The sequence below is a fragment of the Xenopus laevis genome, chromosome 2S (assembly GCF_017654675.1).
Source record: "Xenopus laevis strain J_2021 chromosome 2S, Xenopus_laevis_v10.1, whole genome shotgun sequence".
Classification (NCBI taxonomy): domain Eukaryota; kingdom Metazoa; phylum Chordata; class Amphibia; order Anura; family Pipidae; genus Xenopus; species Xenopus laevis.
In genome coordinates this window covers 101,661,700-101,684,887 of record NC_054374.1, presented here as the reverse complement: position 1 = coordinate 101,684,887, position 23,188 = coordinate 101,661,700, and the positions used below count along the sequence as shown (strand labels likewise).

The window sequence follows — 23,188 nt, the reverse complement described above, 5'->3', positions numbered from 1 at the left end:
GCCAAAATGATTTTCAGAGGCTGTTTTCAGAGATAATTGCAGTAGTAGACCACAATAAACTTAAGAGTTAAAGCTTTAAGATGGATTTACATGGCCATATTTCAATTTAGGGTTGCCACCTGTCTGGTTTTGACCCTGACAGCCCGGTAATTTGAAGGGCTGCCCGGGTCAAAACTGCCTGCCCTGTTTTCCAAATTAGGAAAACGATGCAGGGTTCTCTAAGACTGACACAGTGATCATTCAATCGGCGATTGCTGCATCATAGCTCCACCCCCAGCATCACCAGGCTAAAAGGTGGCAACCCTATTTCAACTACACTACCTGACCAGGGGTATGTTATGAGATCTGCACTTTAAGCTATTGACCGCTTCAAGTGGAACAATTGGGAAGGTCACCATAAATGTGTATGGACACACATTCAGTTTGTGTGTCCATCTGCCCCCCTGGCATATCGAATAAAAATGTGATATGTCATTAATTATTATGAAAGTCATGGATGTAGCGTTTATTATGTAAAATTCTTGGAGTTCAATATTTTAGAAATATGTGTTGGTTTCCTGCCTATGATACTATAAATATGCATCAACCTGTTATCCATTAGTGTAAAATGGAAAGTGAATACTATTTGTGCTGTATCCGTTATCGCGGTGTGCGTCTTAGTGGATCAGACTTAAGCATGCGGAAAGCTTTTATTTGTTTGATGGGCCATTTCACAATATTAAATGGTGGTTTTGAATGACACAGTTAACTTCTGTGCTATTGATATGGGTAGATTTTCCTACAGTAGCTGCACAGACACACAGTGAGCTCTAGTACTTTCTGCACAAACCGGCATTTGATCAAACATTTACATGCTTCTGTGTCTGGTGTGTCTGCTTCTACAATAGTTTATATAAACAAGCTGCTGTGTAGCCATGGGGGCAGGCATTCAAAGCTGAAAAAGGAGAAAAGACACAGGTTACACAACAGATACGTTTTAAAGAATCCCATTGTATACTACTGAGCTTATCTGTTATCTGTTGTGTAACCTGTGCCTTTTCTCCTTTTTCAGCTTTGAATGGCTGCACCCATGGCTACACAGCAGCTTGTTCATAAACTATAGCAGTCTGCAAACTGAAGCAAACACACCCTTTTATCAGTGCAGGGAAACAGTACATTTTACCGTCATTCCTTTAAAGTTTTTTGTCTTACTGTTCCTTTAATTGGCTCTTGATGATGTTGACCCTTCTTTTGTATGTAAGTGATTAATGTACTTCCCACGAAAATTCGGTGACCCACATTTGTAACATGGCAGGCCCACACTGATGATTTGCAATATAGTTTACAGCACTACCATACAGTTTACAGTATATTGTTAGAATTTAATTAATTTATAATGTATAATTTATTGTGGCAGTTGTGCTTAAATTACAGTTGGGTTCCTCCCTATTGTAATGTGAAAAAGATCTGTCCTGAAGAATAAATATGCAACAACCTATTATCCATTAGTGTAAAATGGAAAGTGAAGCAGTGTTCCTGCTAATACTCTTTGTGCTGTATCCGTTATCGTGGTGTGCGTCTTAGTGGATCAGACTTAAGCATGCGGAAAGCTTTTATTTGTTTGATGGGCCATTTCACAATATTAAATGGTGGTTTTGAATGACACAGTTAACTTCTGTGCTATTGATATGGGGTAGAGTTTCCTACAGTAGCTGCACAGACACACAGTGAGCCCTAGTACTTTCTGCTCAAACCGGCATTTGATCAAATATTTACATGCTTCTGTGTCACTCATCAAAAATGCATAGGTAATTTGGCTTGGAAAAAAGACAACTGTCCATCAAGTGCAAGGCTTCCATATGGTCCTCTATTATGTGTGTGTGTGTATCTATCAATTTATCTATCTATATGAACACTCACCAAATTACAAGTATTAGCCAGGATCTGACCAAATAATAGATAAATGCACCACTGAAAGCACTCACAGCCACTGTATGTAGAAAAAATATCACCAATCTTTATTACATCCAAGCTTATATCTACGTGTTTCGATCCACATCCTGACGACGATCCTCAGTGGTTTGAAACGCGTAGATATGAGGTTTATGTAATAAAGGTCAGTGGAATTTTTTCTACATACAGTGGCCGTGAGTGCTTTCAGTGATGCATATATGTATTTTGTATGTAACAGCCTGTAAACACTTCTTACTCTCCTTTTTGCCACAATAGATACAGTATGCTTGTGCCCATACCAGCCTACCCTTTTTGGTTCCAGCAATCCTTTACAATATAAGGAGTAGAGTGGCATTCCAGGCATGTTGGTATAGGTCTAAGTACCCATCATCTGTTGCCTTGTAGGTACTGCTTATAAACTAGCCTCAAGTGGCATAGTTGTTAACCTTTATATGTTGTAGTTAATGCACTAATTTAATACAGAGGTTAACTAAGATATCTCTTTGCAGTCCTGCCTAGCGGGCTTGACGAGATCCGGGTGCTCCCAGTAACAAAGGGTGCGCTGCCTAGTAACAGCTCACATTTTGGTGAGGTACGGGGACTTGGTGTGCAGGGATGCACACATCCACCACTGCCTGATATAAGTCCATTATCACTCTATGAAAAAATGGCTTTATACTTCTGGTAACTAAGGACTTATTACCTAGCAACGGCATGTGTAAGGGCGAGGTATGGAGACTAGGGATGCAGAAATACACACTTACCGCTGTCAGATATAAGTCCTACAAAACCTTTTGGAAATCGTTACTTGGGCGCTTAAGATTGTTTGTTTGCTAAAAGGGTATGGCATTTAAGGGTAGTTTTACCTATGCATTTTGCTTGATGTGTCTTTTGCTTGGTGTGGCATTTTTCTCTTTCTGATATAAGCCTATCATTTCTGTTATTCCTCTTTTCTACTTTTTTTTCAACTACTGTTAGACTTTTAGGGCATACATGGATTATGTCTGCTGCATTATACACACGCATGTCTGCATGAACAGTTGCAACAGGTGACTGCCTGCAATGTAAACTTCCTGTGGTCACTAGGCAACCATTTTTGGCACAAGGAAGTCATGGGGTGGAAAGTAAGGGGGTTTAAATTCTGTCACACTACTTAATTTATCCAACATTTATAAGGTAGTACCCATCATGTTAGTACCCACGTAGTCCGCTTTTTGTAGCAGTGATTGACATGTCTAGTGTGCTATGCACACAATGTTCCCTCTAACGTGCTGCGCACACAAATTTTGAGGCCATCACACACTGTGGTGCGCAAAACAATTTTGATTCAAAGCACTGTTTTGTAGCAATTCTGACCTGAGCACACATTTTAAAAACTGCACACACAAATTTAAAATGTACGCACAAAAGTATTTTTTTTCGCACACAGTCGAGAAGAAATTAGAGGGAACATTCAGACCATCCAGTCCTTGCTGTACTTCTGTTGCCTGCTTGCATCTCATGAGTTGTGATATGGAAGAAATGAGATCTGCCTGTCAGATCCATGAGGTGGATTTCACCAGGAAATGCTACCGCAAACATTTTCTGGCTAAAATCCAACCCATAGTTGCATTGACCAATGGATTTGAATCATTCCTGTCAATGAAACAGCAATAATAAAGTGACGATCAGCTGTAAATATTTTCTACATCTTTAAAGGAACAGTAACACCAAAAACTGAAAGTGTTTTAAAGTAATGAAAATACTATGTAGTGTTGCCCTGCACTGGTAAAACGGATGTGTTTGCTTCAGAAACACTACTATAGTTCATATAAACAAGCTGCTGTGTAGCAATGGCGGAAATTGAAAAACGGCTAAATGGCACAGGATAGATAATGGATAACAGATAACACCATTAGACAGACAGAGCTTATCTGCTGTCTGCTGTGTAACTTGAGCCTTTTCTCCTTTGAATGGCTGCCCCCATGGCTACACAGCAGCTTATTTATATAAACAATAGTAGTGTTTCTGAAGCAAACACAGCAGTTTTACTAGTGCAGGGCAACACTGCATTATATTTTTATTACTTTAAAACAATTTAATTTTTTGATGTTACTGGTCCTTTAAAGGTCAACTAAACTCTTACAAAGGAGTAGACAAGAATTGTGTCATGAATAGTTATTTTGTTTTCGGTAACAACACATGCAATTCTTTACTGTCATATGACTGCCGTTTATCTATTTTGTTTTTAGTTCTCCTTTATAAGAATATAAAGACCCTCCAGTCCACCAACATACATTGTTTTTCCTTTCTGTTTCTTCCATTAGTACAGTAACTCCCCGTCAAGCATGTATCTTACATACATATATGATTTAAATAAAAGCAGGTCTTAGCAACATGAAACCAGTACTTATCTCAGTGAAAGGAATACTGTTTAAATAAGCCAAATCACATTTTTACTGAAATGTTGACAGATTAGAAAGTACAGAAGGTACAAATGCTTGACTGCTGGCAGGCATTAATGAAAAATCATATGCCAGTGTAATCATAATCCTGCAGACAATCATTTCCTCAGTTTTATTTTAAATACATTTATGAAGATTAATTAATTTAAATGGTATCTAGTTTGTCACAAAAATGTCTGGCAGCCAAACAGCAGATTGATTGTGTGTCTATGTTTTCACATTTCTTTACAGGTAGTGAAGGTACAAATTCCTGCATATGCATAGAACATATTATCAGTGGTGAATGAATGGTGAGAGCTGTATTAGCAACATTAGGGTTGTATTAAAGCAACATTGCACAAGAAACCTTTCTCCAGTTCTCAAAGGGCCAGAGGCCCAATAAATGCAAGAGCTTTCTCTGGTGAGAGGCTGACCTGATCTCTGTAAATATAGATCCATGGTCTATGTAACAACAACAACTGGAACTGGATACATTAAATACATATTTGTTTGTACTGGTCAGCTAACCGCATTGTGTCCACCATTCTCACGACTGGTTACAATTTCATATTGGGAAGTCAAAACTTGTCATTAAGTGATGGATCAGTAGTAACCATAAATATCATTCGTGGTGGTGCTCATCTATGTATCATTTAGGGGTTATTTATCAAAGGTCAAATTTTAGAGTAATGTGAATTGTTTTAAACTCTAATAAATTCAATTTTATTCACAATTCGAATGGTATGTTATTTATAAAAAAATGTGAACGTCTAAAATTCGATTGAATAGTTCCGACCTGAAAACTCGAATAGAATTGGAATCAATCAATCAATCAATCAATTCAAAAAGTCTATGGGGTGTCATTTTCAAAGGGACTTCCTTCCACTTCTACATGAACTTAGCCGGTTTTAGGTGGAGAATAGTCAAATTAGAACTGGTTCCAGGGAGTTTTGACCAAAAACAAAAATTCAAGAATTCGAACTTCGACTTCATTTGAACCTTAGTGAATCTGCCCCTTAGTGTTGGTCATCTTGAGATGGGGGACATTTCAATATAAATTTCACATTTTCAAATAACATTTTGCAAAGCACCAAAAGCTTGCATGCAATTACCTGCACAGTTTTGGCAGCATCACTTTCTACCACACAGTTTGTAAGACTGTGGCAAACCAAATTAGTTTCCACCATCTGCAATTTTCCGGGATTTTCAAATAATGACCTAATTTAAAGGGGTAGTTCAGCTTTAAAATGATTCTGTCATGATTTTATGAAGTAGTTTTTATTTCTAAATTACACTGTTTACACTGCAAATAATTCACACTACGATATAAAATTTCATTCCTGAACCAGCAAGTCTATTTTTTAGTTGTAATATTGGCATGTAGGCAGCCATTTTGCCTGGTCATGTGCTTTCAGAAAGAGCCAGCATTTAAGGATAGAACTGCTTTCTGGCAGGCTGCTGTTTCTCCAACTCAATGTAACTGAATGTGTCTCAGTGGTACCTGGATTTTACTATTGAGTGCTGTTCTTACGTGAGAAATAAACTTTTTTATTGTTCAAATTTGTTTTGAATTTCAGTATGTTTCAGCATTTCATAACCAGCTTTATAGTTAAGTTATGTAGTAACATATTTGGGAAAAAGGGTTCTGTCACTATTCCATACTAATCCTTCTAGATCCCTTTGCAGCCTTTGACACAGTTGACCACACACTCCTCCTAGACATTCTACACTCAGCTGGCATTCGTGACACTGCTCTTGCATGGTTTACATCTTATCTGTCTGACTGTTCCTTTAAAGATTCCTTCTCTAACTCTACTTCTACTATGTTCCCTCTCTCTGTTGGAGTTCCTCAAGGCTCTGTTGTAGGCCCTCTGCTGTTTGCGCTCTATACAACTTCGCTAGGAAAACGTATCCAGTCATTTGGACTTCAGTATCACCTTTATGCTGATGACACCCAACTCTACTTGTCGACTTCTGATCTTTCTAATTCTGTCCTTTCCCAAGTCACAGACTGTCTCTCTGCTGTCTCCTCCTGGATGTCAGAGTGCCACCTGAAACTGAACCTTTTAAAAACAGAACTCATTATATTTCCTCCAAGATCTTCCCCTGTCCCTCAGATATCACTCACATTAAACAACACCACCTTTCATTCCACCACACAAGCACGCTGACTAGGAGTTATCCTAGACTCGCATCTGTCTTTTTAACCACACATTCAAACACTTGCAAAATCTTGTTCAACTGCGCAACATTGCCCGAATACGACCATATCTCAGTTCAGAATCAACTAAAACACTGATTCAGTCTCTCATCATCTCCTGCCTTGATTACTGCAACTTACTCCTTGCAGGTATTCTAACAAGTCACGTTTCACAGCTCCAATCTGTTCTAAATGCGGCTGCTAGACTCATTCATCTATCTCGCCGCTCAACATCAACTGCTCCCATATGTATGTCCCTTCACTGGCTCCCAATTTCCTCTAGAATCAAATTCAAATTACTAACACTCGCTTTCGAGGCCCTTAATAATGAAACCCCTCCCTATATTTCATCTCTCATCTCCAAATACACTCCTTCACGCAATCTTCGCTCTGCTTCTGATCTTCACCTTGCTTCTCCTCTCATCACTTCTGCCCATTCTCGTCTACAAGACTTCTCTCAGGCTTCTGCTTTTCTCTGGAGCTCTCTGCCTCGAGCTGTCAGACTTTCTCCTTCTTTCCAAACTTTCAAGTGCTCCTTAAAGACCCACCTGTTTAAAGAAGCTTATTCAATGTACCTTAATTAATCAATCATTGCTGTATCAAAAATCTCAAATTGTTTCTAAAATCCTAATGTCTCAATTGTACCCTAACCTTTACTTTGTAAATTCTAATTTGTAGGGCCCTCTAATCCTATTGTACTCTGTAACCCTTGTTTGTTATCCACCATGTATTCCCTGTTGTTATAACTAAAGTAAAGCACTGCATATCTTGTTGGTGCTATATAAATAAATGATGATGTTTATAATATAGGGCCACGAACATTTGTTGTGAATGTTCCCATACATTCAACCTGCGACTGGCCCTACGTATTTCCGTCAGAGGTCATGGATATTGTCGTGTACTTCCGTCAGAGTTTTCATGGATATCGTCAGATCGTCTGTACACGCAGAGATATGTTCGGCAGCCGACAGAAACTTTCTAACCTGTCCGACCGAACGACCGATCGGCATGACAAATGTCAGTGCACTCCGCATACAGTCCAAAAGTCGTACGAATCCTCGATTCGTACGATCTGATCTTTGCACCTGGCCAGCTTTAGATCTACTGGACAGCTGTTATCTTGTGTTAGGGAGCTGCTCTTGATCTTCCAGTCTCTCATTTAAATTGCTGCATGGTTGTTAGGGCAATTTGGACCCTAGCAACCAGATAGCTGTTGAAACTCCAAACTGGAGAGCTGCTTAACATAAAGCTAAATAATTCAAACACCACAAATAAAAAAATTAAGACCAAATGCACATTGTCACAGAATATCACTCTTTACATAATACTGAATATTAATTTTAAGGTGAACAACACCTTTAACATATGAATGTTTGCAGTACAAAAGTGGAATCCTATTTATTGTTTGTGGTTTTGTCTTATGTTTAATAAGCCTTGTTCTCCCTTGCTTCACATCTTTACCACAGGCAACACACCAAAAACAATTGCTGAGGTTTTTTCTCCCAGTTTCTGCTGGTCAGCAGCCGTTTAAAGCAGGAAAGGCGGTTAGATTGCCTTTGTCTAGTTGGCAGTTTCTAGCCACTGGATTAGAATGAAAATGCTTATAGCTCACAAACTGGAAATTACTAGACACAAATAATCCAATTTCTGCTGGGCTTTGCTTGCTCTTTTTTTTTGGTGCTTGCAGGTAGAATATTTTGGCTGTAGAGTAAAGGTGGCCATACAAGGGCCGATAAAAGCTGCCGACAGACCGAGTTGGCAGCTTATTGGCCCGTGTATGGGGCCCCCCGACGGGCTTCCCCGATCGAGATCTGGCCGAAAGTCGTGCAGATCTCGATCGGATGGGACAAAAAATCCCCTCGGATCGCGGCCGTATCTGTTCGTTGATGCAGTCCTGCGATCCAACCGCCCGTTCCCATTCGTTAGGATAGGCCCAAGATCGGATCAGCCCGATATTGTCCACCTCAAGGTGGGCGACATTGCCAAACGAGCGGATCTCTCTGTGTATGGCCACCTTTAGCCTCTCTTTCAGCCTATACATTTTAAACCTATAACAATAACAAGCTATTGGAGACCACCATAGTATAGGTCTCTCAAACCAGTGGTATGTTTTGCATACTAGAAAGCAATCTTCCACTCTACTATAAGAAACCAAGATATTGTACATGAAGGCAAAGTTTTCTTTCATGAAGGTTAAGCTTACTTTCTTTGCAAATTGTTAGGCCACTTCACTGCAGCACTTCTAAAATGCTTAGATATTTTGTTAGTTCACAGATTAATTATATGAAGTAATGTTTAGAAGAATAAAAAGAGGACCAGGCAACAATTAGGGTATTGCTAACATAGGTATAAGTGAACCTGGAAATTCAAAATAGTATCTTTTATCCCAGCCCACTGCCATTCATTAAAATTCTTTCTGACAGACGGGGTGGTAAGGGAGAATCACAGTCCCTGCTGCACTGTGGGTAAAAACACTATGTATTGGGTGAACTACACATTGAACACTGCACTTGAGTAAGTAAATGACCCTTCATATGTATGAAAGAGGGGGAACAAACTATGGGAGGAACCTAGAAGGAAAGTATATGCTACACAGCTAAAACATATGAGCCATAGGATGTGCAACAGCAACATAAATCATTAGTACAAATCAAGTGACAGCCTATTTCTTCAGGCATTATCTGCCCTTTAAAAAGGACGAGCATGATGTTGTTAAGCTACACTGCTAATAAGAGCTTAAAATAGTTTCATTCCCATGCTTCAGTATCATTCTTGTTTACCCAATAAATGTTTTATTAGACATCTATGCTTTCATTTATCACAACTTAAAGCTTATATTTCTAAGATGTATGAAGAATGGGGTACAACTGTTACTGCTATAGAGTGATTTAATGGCTTTCTCTTTTAACTAGAGATTGTTCATCATCTTTGCCTGACCCAAATCCAAACCCCAAGGTTAGAGTCACCCTGTGCATTTCTACCTCTGGGGAAACACTCTGCCTGCTTCAGTCACTAGAGGTGGACTGGTCATTACCTGAGAATCAGTAGCTGCTGGTCCTATCCCAACTACCCACCAGTTTTGCCCACCTGGATGGCATCTGATTTTAAGATAATTACTATTTGTTTGGTTGCTGCCTTTTTCACTTTGTGTTATTGGGCATAAATGCATGCATTAAAGGAGAAGGCAAGCTACCAAAGCAGTTTATTGCCAATAGATTAGCCACAATAGTGCAAGCTATAACACTGTAATTATTCTGCATGCTTTACCATATCAGCTAAAACAGCTCTCTCTCTCTGTTTGTTTAGGAGTGGTCAACAGTATTAAAGGGGAAGTTCACCTTTAAGTTACCTTTTATGTTATAGAATGGCAAATTCTAAGTAACTTTTCAATCGGTCTTCATTCTTTATTTGTTTTTTTTATAGTTTTTTAATTATTTATAGCTTTCAAATGGGGGGTCACTAGCCCCTTCTAAAACCCATATGCCCTGTAAGGCTACACATTTATTGTTATTGCTTCTTTTTATTACTCGTCTTACTATTCAGGTCTCTCCTATTCATATTCCGATCACTTATTTAGATCAGTACATGGTTGCTAGGGTAATTTGGATTCTAGCAATCAGACTGATGAAACGGCAAACTGGAGAGCTGCCGAATAAAAAGCTAAATAACACAAAAAAATAAATTGTTTCAGAATATGACTCTCTACGTCATATTAAAAGTTAATTTAAAGGCGAACAACCCCTTTAAGTACAGAGGATCTCAACACTGTTTGCATTGCTGGCGTGTTAAAAAAAAAATTAAGAATATAGAATTAGGGTAATGACACTTTTATGTTCATATGAGCAGAAGATGCTTGAAATCTTCCCTCCATTCATTTGAATTGGACTCGCCTGTAACTGCCTGATTTACAGATGAGTATCTTTCAAAAACACTCACTGGTATGTTTTCTTGTGACAGTTGCGTGTCATTAAATGACACTAGGCACTTTCAGACAATATCCATTTAACAGAGTGAAGGTGACTGCCAATCAATCGTATGAAGTTCGTAGATTGCAGTAGTAGCCTATCATGGCTGAAATGGTATTTTAATGGTTCTTGCCTTTTTTTACCCCTTTTTGTTCGTTCCGTTACCTTCTCATTTCTAAATGCAAAGAGGGCCCATCCAGTCAGAGGGCTGCATTAGAATACAAATCACATTCACAAAGAATGTATATATAATGACAGGCCTACCTGTAATGGGATATGTGCTTTTTTAAAAATGTTACTGGATATTGGAATGCCCTTTATACGGGGGACACTTAAAGGGGCTGTTCACCTTTGAATTAACTTTTAGTATGATGTAGAGAGTGATATTCTGAGACAATTTGCATTTGTTTTTAATTTATTATAATTTGTGGTGTTTGAGTTATTTAGCTTTTTATTCAGCAGCTCTCTGGTTGGTACGATCCAAATGACTTTAGCAACCATGCATTGATATGAATATGAGAATAGAATATGAATAGGAGAGGCCTGAATAGAAAGATAAGTAATAAAATGTAGCAATAACAATACATTTGTATCCTTACAGAGCATTTGTATTTTAGATGGGGTCAGTGACCCCCATTTGAAAGCTAGAAAGAGTCAGAAGAAAAAGGTAATTGAAACGTTACGTAACATTGGCCATTCTATAACCTACTAAAAGTTAACCTAAAGATGAACCACTCCTTTAAGTGTCTCACGTAAACGGAAAATTAGCTAAAAATGCTGAAATCTAAAGTGAACTTGTCTGATCTCTTCCTCCAGGAACAGGGAATACAGTGGTGATTATGGTGAGCTATCCAAAAGGAATGGAAATCATGGAACCCTTGAGACGAGATATACCAGTAAAAATGGTTATAACCGTGGGAACCCGCCATGTCCAAGAATTCATCAGTGGACAGTCAGTGGTATTTGTTGCCATTGCATTCATCACTATGATGATTATCTCTTTGGCCTGGCTTATTTTCTACTACATCCAGAGGTTCCTGTACACTGGTCCGCAGTGTGGCAATCAGGTAACTATAAAGGACTGTATGGTTCCTTCTGCAGCAAGGGTGCTTTACAGATTTTTATGCAGCAGAGTGATTATTCCATATATTCCATGTTTGCAAACAGATTATATTAAAATGATGATGTTTTGTAAAGAAGTCTTTAGAGTTATTGTACTGGCTGGGACTATACATTTCTCTTGGTGATGATGGGTGGTACCAGTTGCCCAGAACTGACCTAAATGAGAGTTGAAGCAATCCTGTGTCTGGAATAGGACTACAATATCATGGGAGGGAACCTTAGTCAGGGTTGATCAGTGATGGCAGTGACAGCCCCTAAACATTATTTATACATTTCAGGCTCCTTCAGTCGTTTATTCTTTAATTAACTAGTTAACTAATTTTTGGTAAACTATAATTGCCAAGAAAATCACAAAACAATGCTAAAGGCCCCCATACACGGGCCGATAAAAGCCGGCAACAGACTGAGTCGGTAGCTTATTGCCCTTGTGTGGGGCCATCCGACAGGCTTTCCCGATCTATATCTGGCCAAAAATCAGGCAGATCTTGATCGGGCAGGTTAAAAAATCCCGTCCGAACTCGGCCGCATCTATGCGTGTAAACTTTTACAGCTTAAGGATGGCTTGTTTCACCTGCATGGAGAGCTCCTTTGACCGCATGTTGTCAAAATCTTCCACATACAAGAACCACCCCCCCCCTCAAATCAACGCCAGGGCTTTTATCTGCTTCATTGATAATGACGGTAAAAGTAAAGTTCACTCTGGAGAACCACATTCGATTTAGTGTATTTTATTTAAACACAACATGTTTCGGGCAGAATTGCCCACACCTGCCCATGAAATAGCCTTTGAGTCAATTATCCAATTACTTTTGAGCCCCTGAAATGAAGGTATTTGTGTTAAAAAAGGCTTTAGTTCCAATCTTTTCAGACCAGTCCCTGGATCAACTTGCACTATGACCTATCTTTTATCACCCTGCATTCCCTCACTTGCTTAAAGGGGAACTCCGCACAAACATAAGTTAGGCTTTTTGAAAAGTAAACATAATTTCATGCAACTTTGCAATATACATCTCTTGCTGATCTGTCTGACTACTTTGCTGAGCTGGCTGACTACTGTTACTTTGTATCAGCAACCAGCTGTCCTCAGTCTGCATCCTCCATACCCAACAATTCCCTGCAATAAGAAACAGAACATCACAGTGCAATGCAATGTGGGTTATGTAGTTCCTGCATGTTGTCTGTAAGCTGTGGAGAAGTTGTTACAATTCGTAACATCAGTGTTTAGTCCCTCCTTCCCTGCCAGGATTTCAAATGATAACAAAAGAGAACTGTTTTGCAGCTAAATTTCAGCATAGGTATTTACTCTTACTTTTTGAAGGCACAAATACAGTGATAGGTATATTAGGGGTTTTTGTGTTGTATGGGCCTCTTTATCAAATTTTAGTTTGTAAGTTGGAGTTAAAAGCCATCTGTCCCCTTTTTAAAGTTATTTAAAGGGATACTGTCATGGGAAAACATGTTTTTTTCAAAACGCATCAGTTAATAGTGCTACTCCAGCATCATTCTGCATTGAAATCCAATTCTCAAAAGAGCAAACAGATTTTTTTATATTCAATTTGGAAATCCAACATGGGGCTAGACATATTGTCAGTTTCCCAGCTGCACCAGTCATGTGACTTGTGCCTGCACTTTAGGATGGAACTACTTTCTGGCAGGCTGTTATTTCTCCTACTTAATGTAACTGAATCAGTCTCAGTGGGACTTGGCTTTTACTATTGAGTGTAGTTCTTAGATCTACCAGGGAGCTGTTATCTTGTGTTAGGGAGCTGCTATTTGGTTACCTTTCTATTGTTCTTTTGTTAGGCTGCTGGGGGGGAAAGGGGAGGGGGGTGATATCACTCCAACTTTCAGTACAGCAGTAAAGAATGACTGAAGTTTATCAGAGCACAAGCCACATGACTGGGGGCAGCCGGGAAACTGACAATATGTCTAGCCCCATGTCAAATTTCAAAAGTGAACATAATAAAATCTTTTTGCTCTTTTTAAAAATGGATTTCAGTGCAGAATTCTGCTGGAGCAGCCCTATTAACTGATGCGTTTTCCCATGACAGTATCCCTTTAATGTATCAGCCATCATGACTGAAAATTCTATAAAACACGCCCCATCAAATGACAAAAATAATGTGACGCCCATACATTTTGACAAATTTTTGGCGTTTTGCGAATTTTTGATAAAACGGGTCAGATTCATTCATCACTAATCACGACTGATTTAGGGAGAAAACTACACATCTTCATTGCTCTCACTGGAAAAAGTCCCTTCCGAATATTTAGCCAAAACCTCTTTTCTTCTAATGTAATTCCTAAAGCTTTTGTAGTTAAAACCCTGTATAAACAAACACGCAAACAAACAAACTTCGTAGTATAACAGGAAGTATATAGTCAGAGTTAACTTTCAGTTTTAGATTGAGCTCTGTGCACTACAGGGAATACATTTCCAAAGGAAAAAAAAAAGCATGTTCAGAACAAGCCCATATCATTGAACCAGCGTAAGAAGGAAGAGGTACAGTTGGTGTCCTTTTTACGTGAACAGGATTGTTCACCTTCCAAACACTTTTTTCAGTTGAGTTGTTTTCAGATTGTTCACCTGAAACAGAATTTTTTTCAATTGCTTTCCATCTTTTATTTTTTTACAGTTTTCCCAAAATTTTAGTTTAATGTTCATGTCTCTGGTGTTTGTCTGGAAGCTCAGTGATCCAGGTGCAGATTCTGAACTGTTACAATTTGCTACATTTAACTGATACAATTATTTGATATATTTCTCAGCAGTGGAATATTAGCAATTATTGTATCAATTCTACCAGCTGCTTTTAATGAGATGGAATTCAGCTCAGCAAGGCCAAAGAAAAGTATCAAATAATGTATCAGTTTAGAACAGTTTACAGAGTCGGCGACCCCTTCCTAACTGCTTAAAAAAACATAAGAAGGTCAAAAAGAAACTTTCCCGTTCAATATTAGAAAAACGATCATAAATAGAAAATAGTAAGTAATAGGAAAAAGTCTTTATTTTATCTGAAACCAACTGATAAAAGTGTTTGAAGGTGAACAACCCCTTTGAACTCCACTCAGAAATTTATATTTGCGATAAAACTATTCTTAAAAGTGATGCACGCTGAAATTAATTTGTATTTTCTCCTCTTTGTTAAAGAGCAACAGAAAAGAGACAAAAAAAGCCATCAGCCAATTGCAGCTTCACAGGGTGAAGAAAGGAGAAAAGGTAACACATTTTTATTATTTACTTGCTCATCTTTGTTTTAATATCTCATCAAATTGGTACCTTTTGCAATTGAACCCCTTGCAGTTCAGCCTAACCCACTACAAGGGTCATACATATTTAGGTAATTTAAAAATAGCTTTGTATTGGTGCTAGCTGTACCATTTCTGTCTGGGAGGTTTTGGTGCATTTATCAAAGCAAATGCATGTGTGTGCCTGTTTGTCAGAATATGTTCTGGGGGGGGCTCCAAATAGTTGATCCCCAATGTAAATGAATGGATGATCTAACATTTAAGACAAATTATTTGTTCCAGCACCATGGGGGCAGCCATTCAAAGCTGAAAAAAGGAGAAAAGGCACAGGATACACAGCAAATAACAAATAAGCTCCGTTTTATACATTGAGATTTTTCAGAAAGTGTCTTATCTATTGTGTAGCCTCTGCCTGAATGACTGCCCCCATGACTACACAGCGGCTTGTTTATATTAACTATAGCTGTTTTTCCATAGCAAACATCCCCGTTTTTACCAGTGCAGGACAACATTATATTATATTATATTGTCATTCCTTTAAAACACTTTCAGTGTTACTATTGTTAAGGTATGGAGATCCAAATTAGGGAAAGATCTCTTTTCCGTAAAACCTCAGGTCCCAAGCATTCTGGATAACGGGTCCCATACCTGTAGCAAAATGCATTGAAAAGTCACTTAAATACACAAAATTGCCAAAATTCTGAGGAATTGTCTGTGGTGTAGCCTGTGTGCTAACTCTGCTATATATAACATTTTCTAGTATAATAAATAGCATTCATTTAAAAGTTGTGATATCACACATTTTTGTCTACAATATTGGTTCGAAGTCTATATGAGTGATTGGTAAAACATGATGTATAAGTTAAACCGTAATGAGATAAACCTCTTAACTGATATTTGGTATTTGGCTCCCTTTAAATCCTACAATGTGCCTATTCGGTGAAGCGAATCAATAACACAATTTAGAAATTGGCATAGAAATGTACTAGCAAATGATAGTTCCAAAGCCAGGCAAGCTGCATTAGTTGGTTATTGACTCATTCTGACTGACAACAGTACAATTGATTTAACCCTGTAAGTACCAGTAAGCCTGCAGTGGATATAGATAAAGGCAATCCAGGTGAAACTCCACTTTTACAAGGTCAGGTCGGTTGTTTTGCTGACAGTGGGAACTAACTGAAGAACCAGAGGGAGGCATCAATATACATAATTATTTTCAATAATGTTCACAGAGAGAGACATAATCACATACCATAGTAGGATCAGATTCATGAGGAGCCAATTAATTTGCCTGTAGGTGTGGTAGGTAATATGCTATGTGTAATATATACATATATTTTGGTAGGGTTTTACTGTATAAAGGGCAACAATTATTATGGCCTTATGAATGCATTTGCACATCCTATTAATCACAATACCCACATAAAATTAAATTTTCCCCGTCCTACTCCCACATCTGATCGGATTCCCAAAAGTCACTTATATTTTTATGTGCTGGAAGTTAAAACAACCAATAAACAATTTAACCTTAAATTTGGCTTTGTGATGTGAGAATAAGAGTTTGGTGCTGACTCAGTAGAGTGTGACATCTCGGGATTGCTCACATTCCAGCAGGAATCATTCCTTGTCTTCTTATGGAATTGGCAGCTAAATGGCACAGGATGTGACTCATCTCGTCAGTATGGCTGAAATGATAGTGATGATGCAACCTATACTGACATGCTGTTCTTCTTTTCTTCCTTTATCCAAGGGTATTGACATTGATGCTGAGAACTGTGCCGTTTGCATTGAAAATTACAAAACCAAAGACCTTGTTCGCATTTTGCCATGCAAGTAAGTAGCTTTAGATTTACAGTTTATACTCCCTTTACTAGGGATGCACCAAATTCACTATTTTGGATTCGGCCGAACCCCGAATCCTTCGCAAAAGATTCGGCTGAATACCGAATCCTAATTTGCATATGCAAATTGGGGTTTGGAAGGGGAAAACATTTTTTACTTCCTTCTTTGGTGACAAACAGTCACGTGATTTCCCTCCCCTAATTTGCATATGCAAATTAGGATTCAGTTCAGCCGGGCAAATATAATAAATCACCCAGATATATGCTCATTTGTGTTTAATATGAACAGAGTCGGACTGTGGGTTTGCAGCCCAGGGGCTCTCCAGGACCCCCATTCAGCCCCCCAATACCCCCCCCCCGCACCACAGTTACCTTTGCGTCTAACGATCAGGAATGCAGGGAGCGGGTCTAGGCCAATGGGGCCCAAATGAGCCGGAGTGCATGCAGGATTCCAGGTTGTCTGCCTCCAGGCTCATTTTATGATGCCATCGCGAATTAACTAGACCAAGGGCCTAGGGGCTCACCAAGGCTGGGGCCCACCAGGTTTTTTCCCGGGTTCCTGGCAGGCCAGTCCGAGCCTGAATATGAATAATCTAACCAAGAATGTGGTTGCAAAACTGCTTGTAAGGAATTCTCTTTAGCCCCACAGCATGAGGCTACCACCACTACTTCACTGTAGATATGGGTCAATTTATGCTACTTACATAATGCAGCCAATCCGCTTTTAGCAAATACTGTCCATGGGGCTCATTTATCAACACTGGGCAAATTTGCCCATGGGCTGTTACCTATAGCAACCAATCAGATTGCTGCATTCATTGTTCTTCTTGCAGCTGGCTTTAAAAAGCTGATCACTGATTGGATGCTATAGGTAACAGCCCATGGGCAAATTTGCCCAGTGTTGATAGATGAGCCCCCATCTGTTTAAAAAAAAAAAAAAAAATGCTGCGCCTGGGCAAATGTTGTGACGTTATTACATATAAGGGATTGCTTTTTTTGTTCTTTTTTTCAAATAAAAATATTACACAGAACAAAATTTTAGGTTAGGATTTTTCATTCTGCGAAATATGGAAATTGGCCAAGGGTTTAAAATGCTTTTATGAACTACTAAATTAATTATATTTCTTGTTTTTCTTCCTAGGCATATTTTCCATAGGCTTTGTATAGATCCATGGCTCATTGAACACAGAACATGTCCTATGTGTAAACTAGATGTCATCAAAGCTCTTGGGTTCTGGGTAAGGGAATACAATGATAAAATTATTACACAACGCTGACCATAGACAGTGTGCATAAGGACTATTTTTTTGTTCTATTAAAGGGATACTGTCATGGGAAAAAAAAATAATTCAAAATGAATCCATTAATAGTGCTGCTCCAGCAGAATTCTGCACTGAAATCCATTTCTCAAAAGAGCAAACAGATTTTTTTATATTCAATTTTGAAATCTGACATGGGGCTAGACATTTTGTCAATTTCCCAGCTGCCCCTGGTCATGTGACTTGTGCCTGCACTTTAGGAGAGAAATGCTTTCTGGCAGGCTGCTGTTTTTCCTTCTCAATGTAACTGAATGTGTCTCAGTGAGACATGGGTTTTTTACGATTGAGTGCTGTTCTTAGATCTACCAGGCAGCTGTTATCTTGTGTTAGGGAGCTGTTATCTGGTTACCTTCCCATTGTTCTTTTGTTTGGCTGCTGGGGGGTGGGGGGGAAAGGGAGGGGGGTGATATCACTCCAACTTGCAGTAAAGAGTGATTGAAGTTTATCAGAGCACAAGTCACATGACTTGGGGGAGCTGGGAAATTGACAATATGTCTAGCTCCATGTCAGATTTCAAAATTGAATATAAAAAAATCTGTTGCTCTTTAGAGAAATGGATTACACCGCAGAATTCTGCTGGAGCAGCACTATTAACCGATTCATTTTGAAAAAAATGTTTTTTTCCATGACAGTATCCCTTTAAGAATTCTATTGCTTCATTATACATTTTACAAAGTGACTAAGTTTTACCTGCAACTTACTAACTGCTTTCAAAGTAAAACTCCCAAACTTGGCTGCCCTTTTATTAGACCCCAGTGGGATCACCTGACTATAGCTGGGAAGGGGAGGGAGCTACAACATGGAGCTGGTCACTGCTCCTGTATAACTATAACAAACAAGGGAAAGTTGTGCTCACCACTAATTTTTAAAACCATTAGGCGGGGGTGCAATGAGGGTGTGACCACAAAATACATATAGACAAATACAAGAGGTCCTCTTGTAATGTCTCTGTCTAATGAATCAGATGAAAATTGAGCATAGGACTGGCCAGATATGGGATGACTTTGACGTAGTTGGCCAGCTTAAATATATTGCAATATATGGACAAACAATCCCTGTTTTGTTTAAAGGGTAAGGCATTTTTCAGTAGCAGTATGCACAAAATGTCTCTGTCTTAAATATATTGATAATGGGTTGAGTGCAGAGGACCTCTTGTATTTGTCTATATATACTGTGTATATATATGTATATATAATGTATATATGTATGTGTATATATATATATATATATGTATGTGTATATATAATGTATATGTATGTATATATATATGTATATGTATATGTATATATATATATATATGTATATATATATATATATGTATATATATATATATATATATATGTATATATATATATATGTATATGTGTATATATATATATATATATATATATATATATATATATATATATATATATATATATGTATATATATATATATATATATGTGTGTAAAATAAAGGAAAATTATAATAAATAGGATGTAACATTGAGGTTCCACTGTATGTATGTATGTATGTATGTAATACCAATTAACCCAAACATTAATTGGTAACTAATTAAAAGCATGTCTTACTTTTGGTCTAATTATCATTCATGATGTCACTCCATGCACTTTCCCGCCATTTGTTGTTTAGTAGACACACAGCAGTAAATGTTTTTCAATTTGATAAAGGCTAGAGTGCTAGCCGAAACGTCAGTTCTTTTCAATAAATAACCTTTTCACTTCTTAAGACCTAAGAATGTGGACATTATTGTTTGATTATTCTATATTTTGACTGCACCAGGCACTTTGATTTTTTCGTAACATGACTGCTGGCTAATTTTGCCCTGAGCCTATGTCAAACAAACTGTGATCAATGTTGGACGAGTTTCATGCTGTAAATAGTGCTTAGTCATAGGCTCATGAGTTCCAGCATGAAACTTCCAATGCTGAGTTTATCCCTGTGCTTCTGCAAAATTATTTTGAATTACAAGCCTGGACTGGAGTATTTCCTTTTAAGTGCTTGCCAACAATTTTGTCACAGCTGATTAGCACACTCTAATGGGACTTACTTTGCATAGATAATATACTTGTCCCTACTTGACTTCATTTTCATTTCCTGTACCTTCACCATCATTTTTATTTAAGAAAGTCATTTAGGAGAAGCAGTATATATCTTGTGTAGTGCTACCTTCTTTGCAGTGACATACAGAAAGTGTGATGAAAATGGGGAAAAATGCATAGTATAGTGTATAGTGCTGTAACTATACGCACTCTAGTTACACCACTGACTAGTACTTCTATAGTAAAGTAAGTCCAAGAAACACACACTGCAGCACTCCAAATCCTGTGGAAGTGGTTTATTGTGCCAAAAAACGAGGCGCCTAGTTTGTTGGCACAATAAACCACTTCCACAGGATTTGGAGTGCTGCAGCATGTGTTTCTTGGAGTAATAAGTCGGTCCCTGGCAGCGGGACCAGCGGCTTGCAACCAACAAGCGGTGAGTTATAGTTGAGCATCGCCCGCATTTGGGTGTCTATCGTAAAGTAAGGATCTCCTGTAGCAGGGATGCCTATGATTTGTCCCTATACCGAGGGGTGATTTGCATGTTTATAAAAAAAAATTGCACCCTTGAATAAAAATCAGTGTAGTTTAGCCAAATCCATGTAGGCACCACTACCATAGGTGAGGGTTCCAGGGAAAAAAACTAATTGGTAACAAGAATAGGGTTATAAAGCAGAAAAACTGCTCAAAATGTGGAGAATAAACACTTTTTGAGTATTTTTTTTGCCTTATTAGGGCGTATTACTGTTAATTGTAAATTGATTCCATTTATTTCATGAGACTGACTTGCTAGATTTTCCATCTAATAGAGAACATGTCATAGCTTAGCCATTAGCATGTACTGAATGACACCATTTGATGAAGTCAATATTCTTTTCTCCAATTTATCTTTAAAGGTGGAGCCTGAAGAGACTCCGGATATCCACGTGCCTGTCTCCATTGCTGGCAGCAGCCTTTCCATTGGGACTGTGAGCATTACCCAGGAGGAGAACAGGAGTGAAGGAAACAACCTGCCTTCCTCTTCAACAGGAGCCTCCCTACAACAAAGTAACAGTGTCAAGGAAGATGCCGGGGAAATGACAGCATTGCTAGGTGAGCGCACACTCAAGGCCAAAGCTCTGCAGGGGTTTCATAGACTCTCAATGCTCATAGATAGGAACTATTCACTGATGAAGGGATTTTTTTGGGGGGTAGGGGTTAATATATTTTTCTGTAGAATTTATTTTGAATTACCATAAGTTGCTTATCTGTGTCTTTTTCTTCCTGCAGATGATCCAGGCAATGACAGTGCAGCAGGAACACACACACAAGACTCTCATTAGCTTGCTCTTGGGAGGACACACCAACTGACTGTTGGAACTTTTTTATGTCAGAGGTTTATTTATACCATTAGGTCTTAATTTAAAATTGAGGAGAGCCTAGTCAAGAATAAGGCCCTTTTCTTGTGAAGAAGTGGAACTTTGGCCTTTGATAGGAAAGTGGTCAACACAAGTTCTGATTGGGTCATGTGACGTTTCAGGACCAAACGCCGACGTAAATGGATCGTAGTGAATATCTTTACGTTTTGTTCTCCACTTCATCTCTGTAAAGCAACCTCTCGTTTGTTGTTCCTTCCATTATTCATTATGGATTTGAACTTCTCTCACTTTACTCTGAGACACGTGGGCACTTATTAGAGAAGGGGTACAGATAATGAAAAAGGGAGATGTTTGAGACATCATCACTGGATTTTGCTTTACAGGGATATAGTACATATTGTTTTCTATGACTGGAAATTCTGTCTCAGGTATCTGTACGGCAGCACTTGACCTTCACTTGTATCCAGCTCAGGAATCAGTAGGACAGCAGTGATGAACAAGTTGAACCTTCGTCAATCTGGCTCAGGAACCTGTACGTGAGCAGTGATGAACAAGTTCTTCTCTCTGGGATCTGGCTCAGGAATCTATGTAACAGCACATTCTATTTACTAGGCTAAAAGTCAGCAGAAATTGCACGATTTCACAGCTGAGGATATGCATAACTAAGTGCAATGGGTTCAGTGTTTACTTATTCATTTTACCAAAAGCTGCTGAATCTTTTTTTTTTTTCCCATTTACAGTTAAAGCACGTATTCAGTCTGAGCATTGAGCAAAGATAATAATACACAGGATAAAGCACAAAGCTCAAGCAAATGTAATGGTTCCTTTCAATATCCTTCTGTTTATCTCGCTATGTTTCAAAGAAAACGTCTCATTGTTTTGACCTTTAACGGTCAGCTTCATACAGGGGAAAAAATCACCTTCATACTTTATATTGCCACACTGAACATCTAGGGGGTTATTTATTAAAGTCCAAATGCTAAATTCGGGATTTATTATACCCCGAAGATGGAAAAATTCTGAATCCGAAAATCCAGCATCTCAGACCTGCCAAGGTTAAATACAAGTCAATAGTAGAAGTCCCGAAGATATGCTGATCTGAGCTGGGTTTCCTGCAATAATTTAAAAAAAAGTTTTCAGGCCGATAATACAAAAAATTCGTACAGTCCGATTTTTTTTCACAATTTTTTTGGAGTTTTTTCCCCACATACAAATTTTCAGAAAAATGTCTTGATAAATTAGGGGGAAAAAATCCACGCAGATTTGGTCAGAGTACATTTCAGAAAAAAACTATTTTGATAAATAACCCCCATAATGTTCAACTGTAATGCCATATCGTATAACTTATACAGGTATGGGACCTGTTATCCAGAATGCTCGGGACTTGGAGTTTTCCCGTATAACGGATCTTTCCATAATTTGGATCTTCATACCTTAAGTCTACTAGACAATCATGTAAACGTTAAATAACCCCAATTGGATAGTTTTGGCACCAATATGGATTCATGCAGTTTAGTGACCATCAAGTACAAGCTACTGCTTTGTTATTACAGAGAAAAAGGAAATTAGTTTTAGAAATGTGGATAATTTGAATAAAATAGTCTATGGGAGACGGCCTTTCTGTAATGTGGAACTTTCTGTATAACGGGTTTCTTGAAAATGGATCCCATACCAGTAGTTGGAATTTCAGTGATATTTGTTTTATTTTTGTTTTAATAAATGGAACCCGGGATGTCCCA

At 38.4% G+C, this 23,188-nt stretch overlaps 1 protein-coding gene across 1 annotated transcript in view; it reads left to right on the top strand.

The window, feature by feature from the left end:
- The window catches only part of rnf149.S (ring finger protein 149 S homeolog), a 31,554-nt gene extending 9,144 nt beyond the window's left edge, over positions 1–22,410 (top strand). The window contains exons 2-7 of the mRNA XM_018249769.2: positions 11,337–11,587; positions 14,791–14,859; positions 16,639–16,721; positions 17,871–17,967; positions 20,988–21,183; positions 21,361–22,410. Coding sequence (XP_018105258.1) covers positions 11,337–11,587; positions 14,791–14,859; positions 16,639–16,721; positions 17,871–17,967; positions 20,988–21,183; positions 21,361–21,413 — 749 coding nt within the window. The 3' untranslated portion in view covers positions 21,414–22,410. The remainder of the gene's footprint in view (positions 1–11,336; positions 11,588–14,790; positions 14,860–16,638; positions 16,722–17,870; positions 17,968–20,987; positions 21,184–21,360) is intronic.
- Positions 22,411–23,188: the final 778 nt, after the last annotated feature.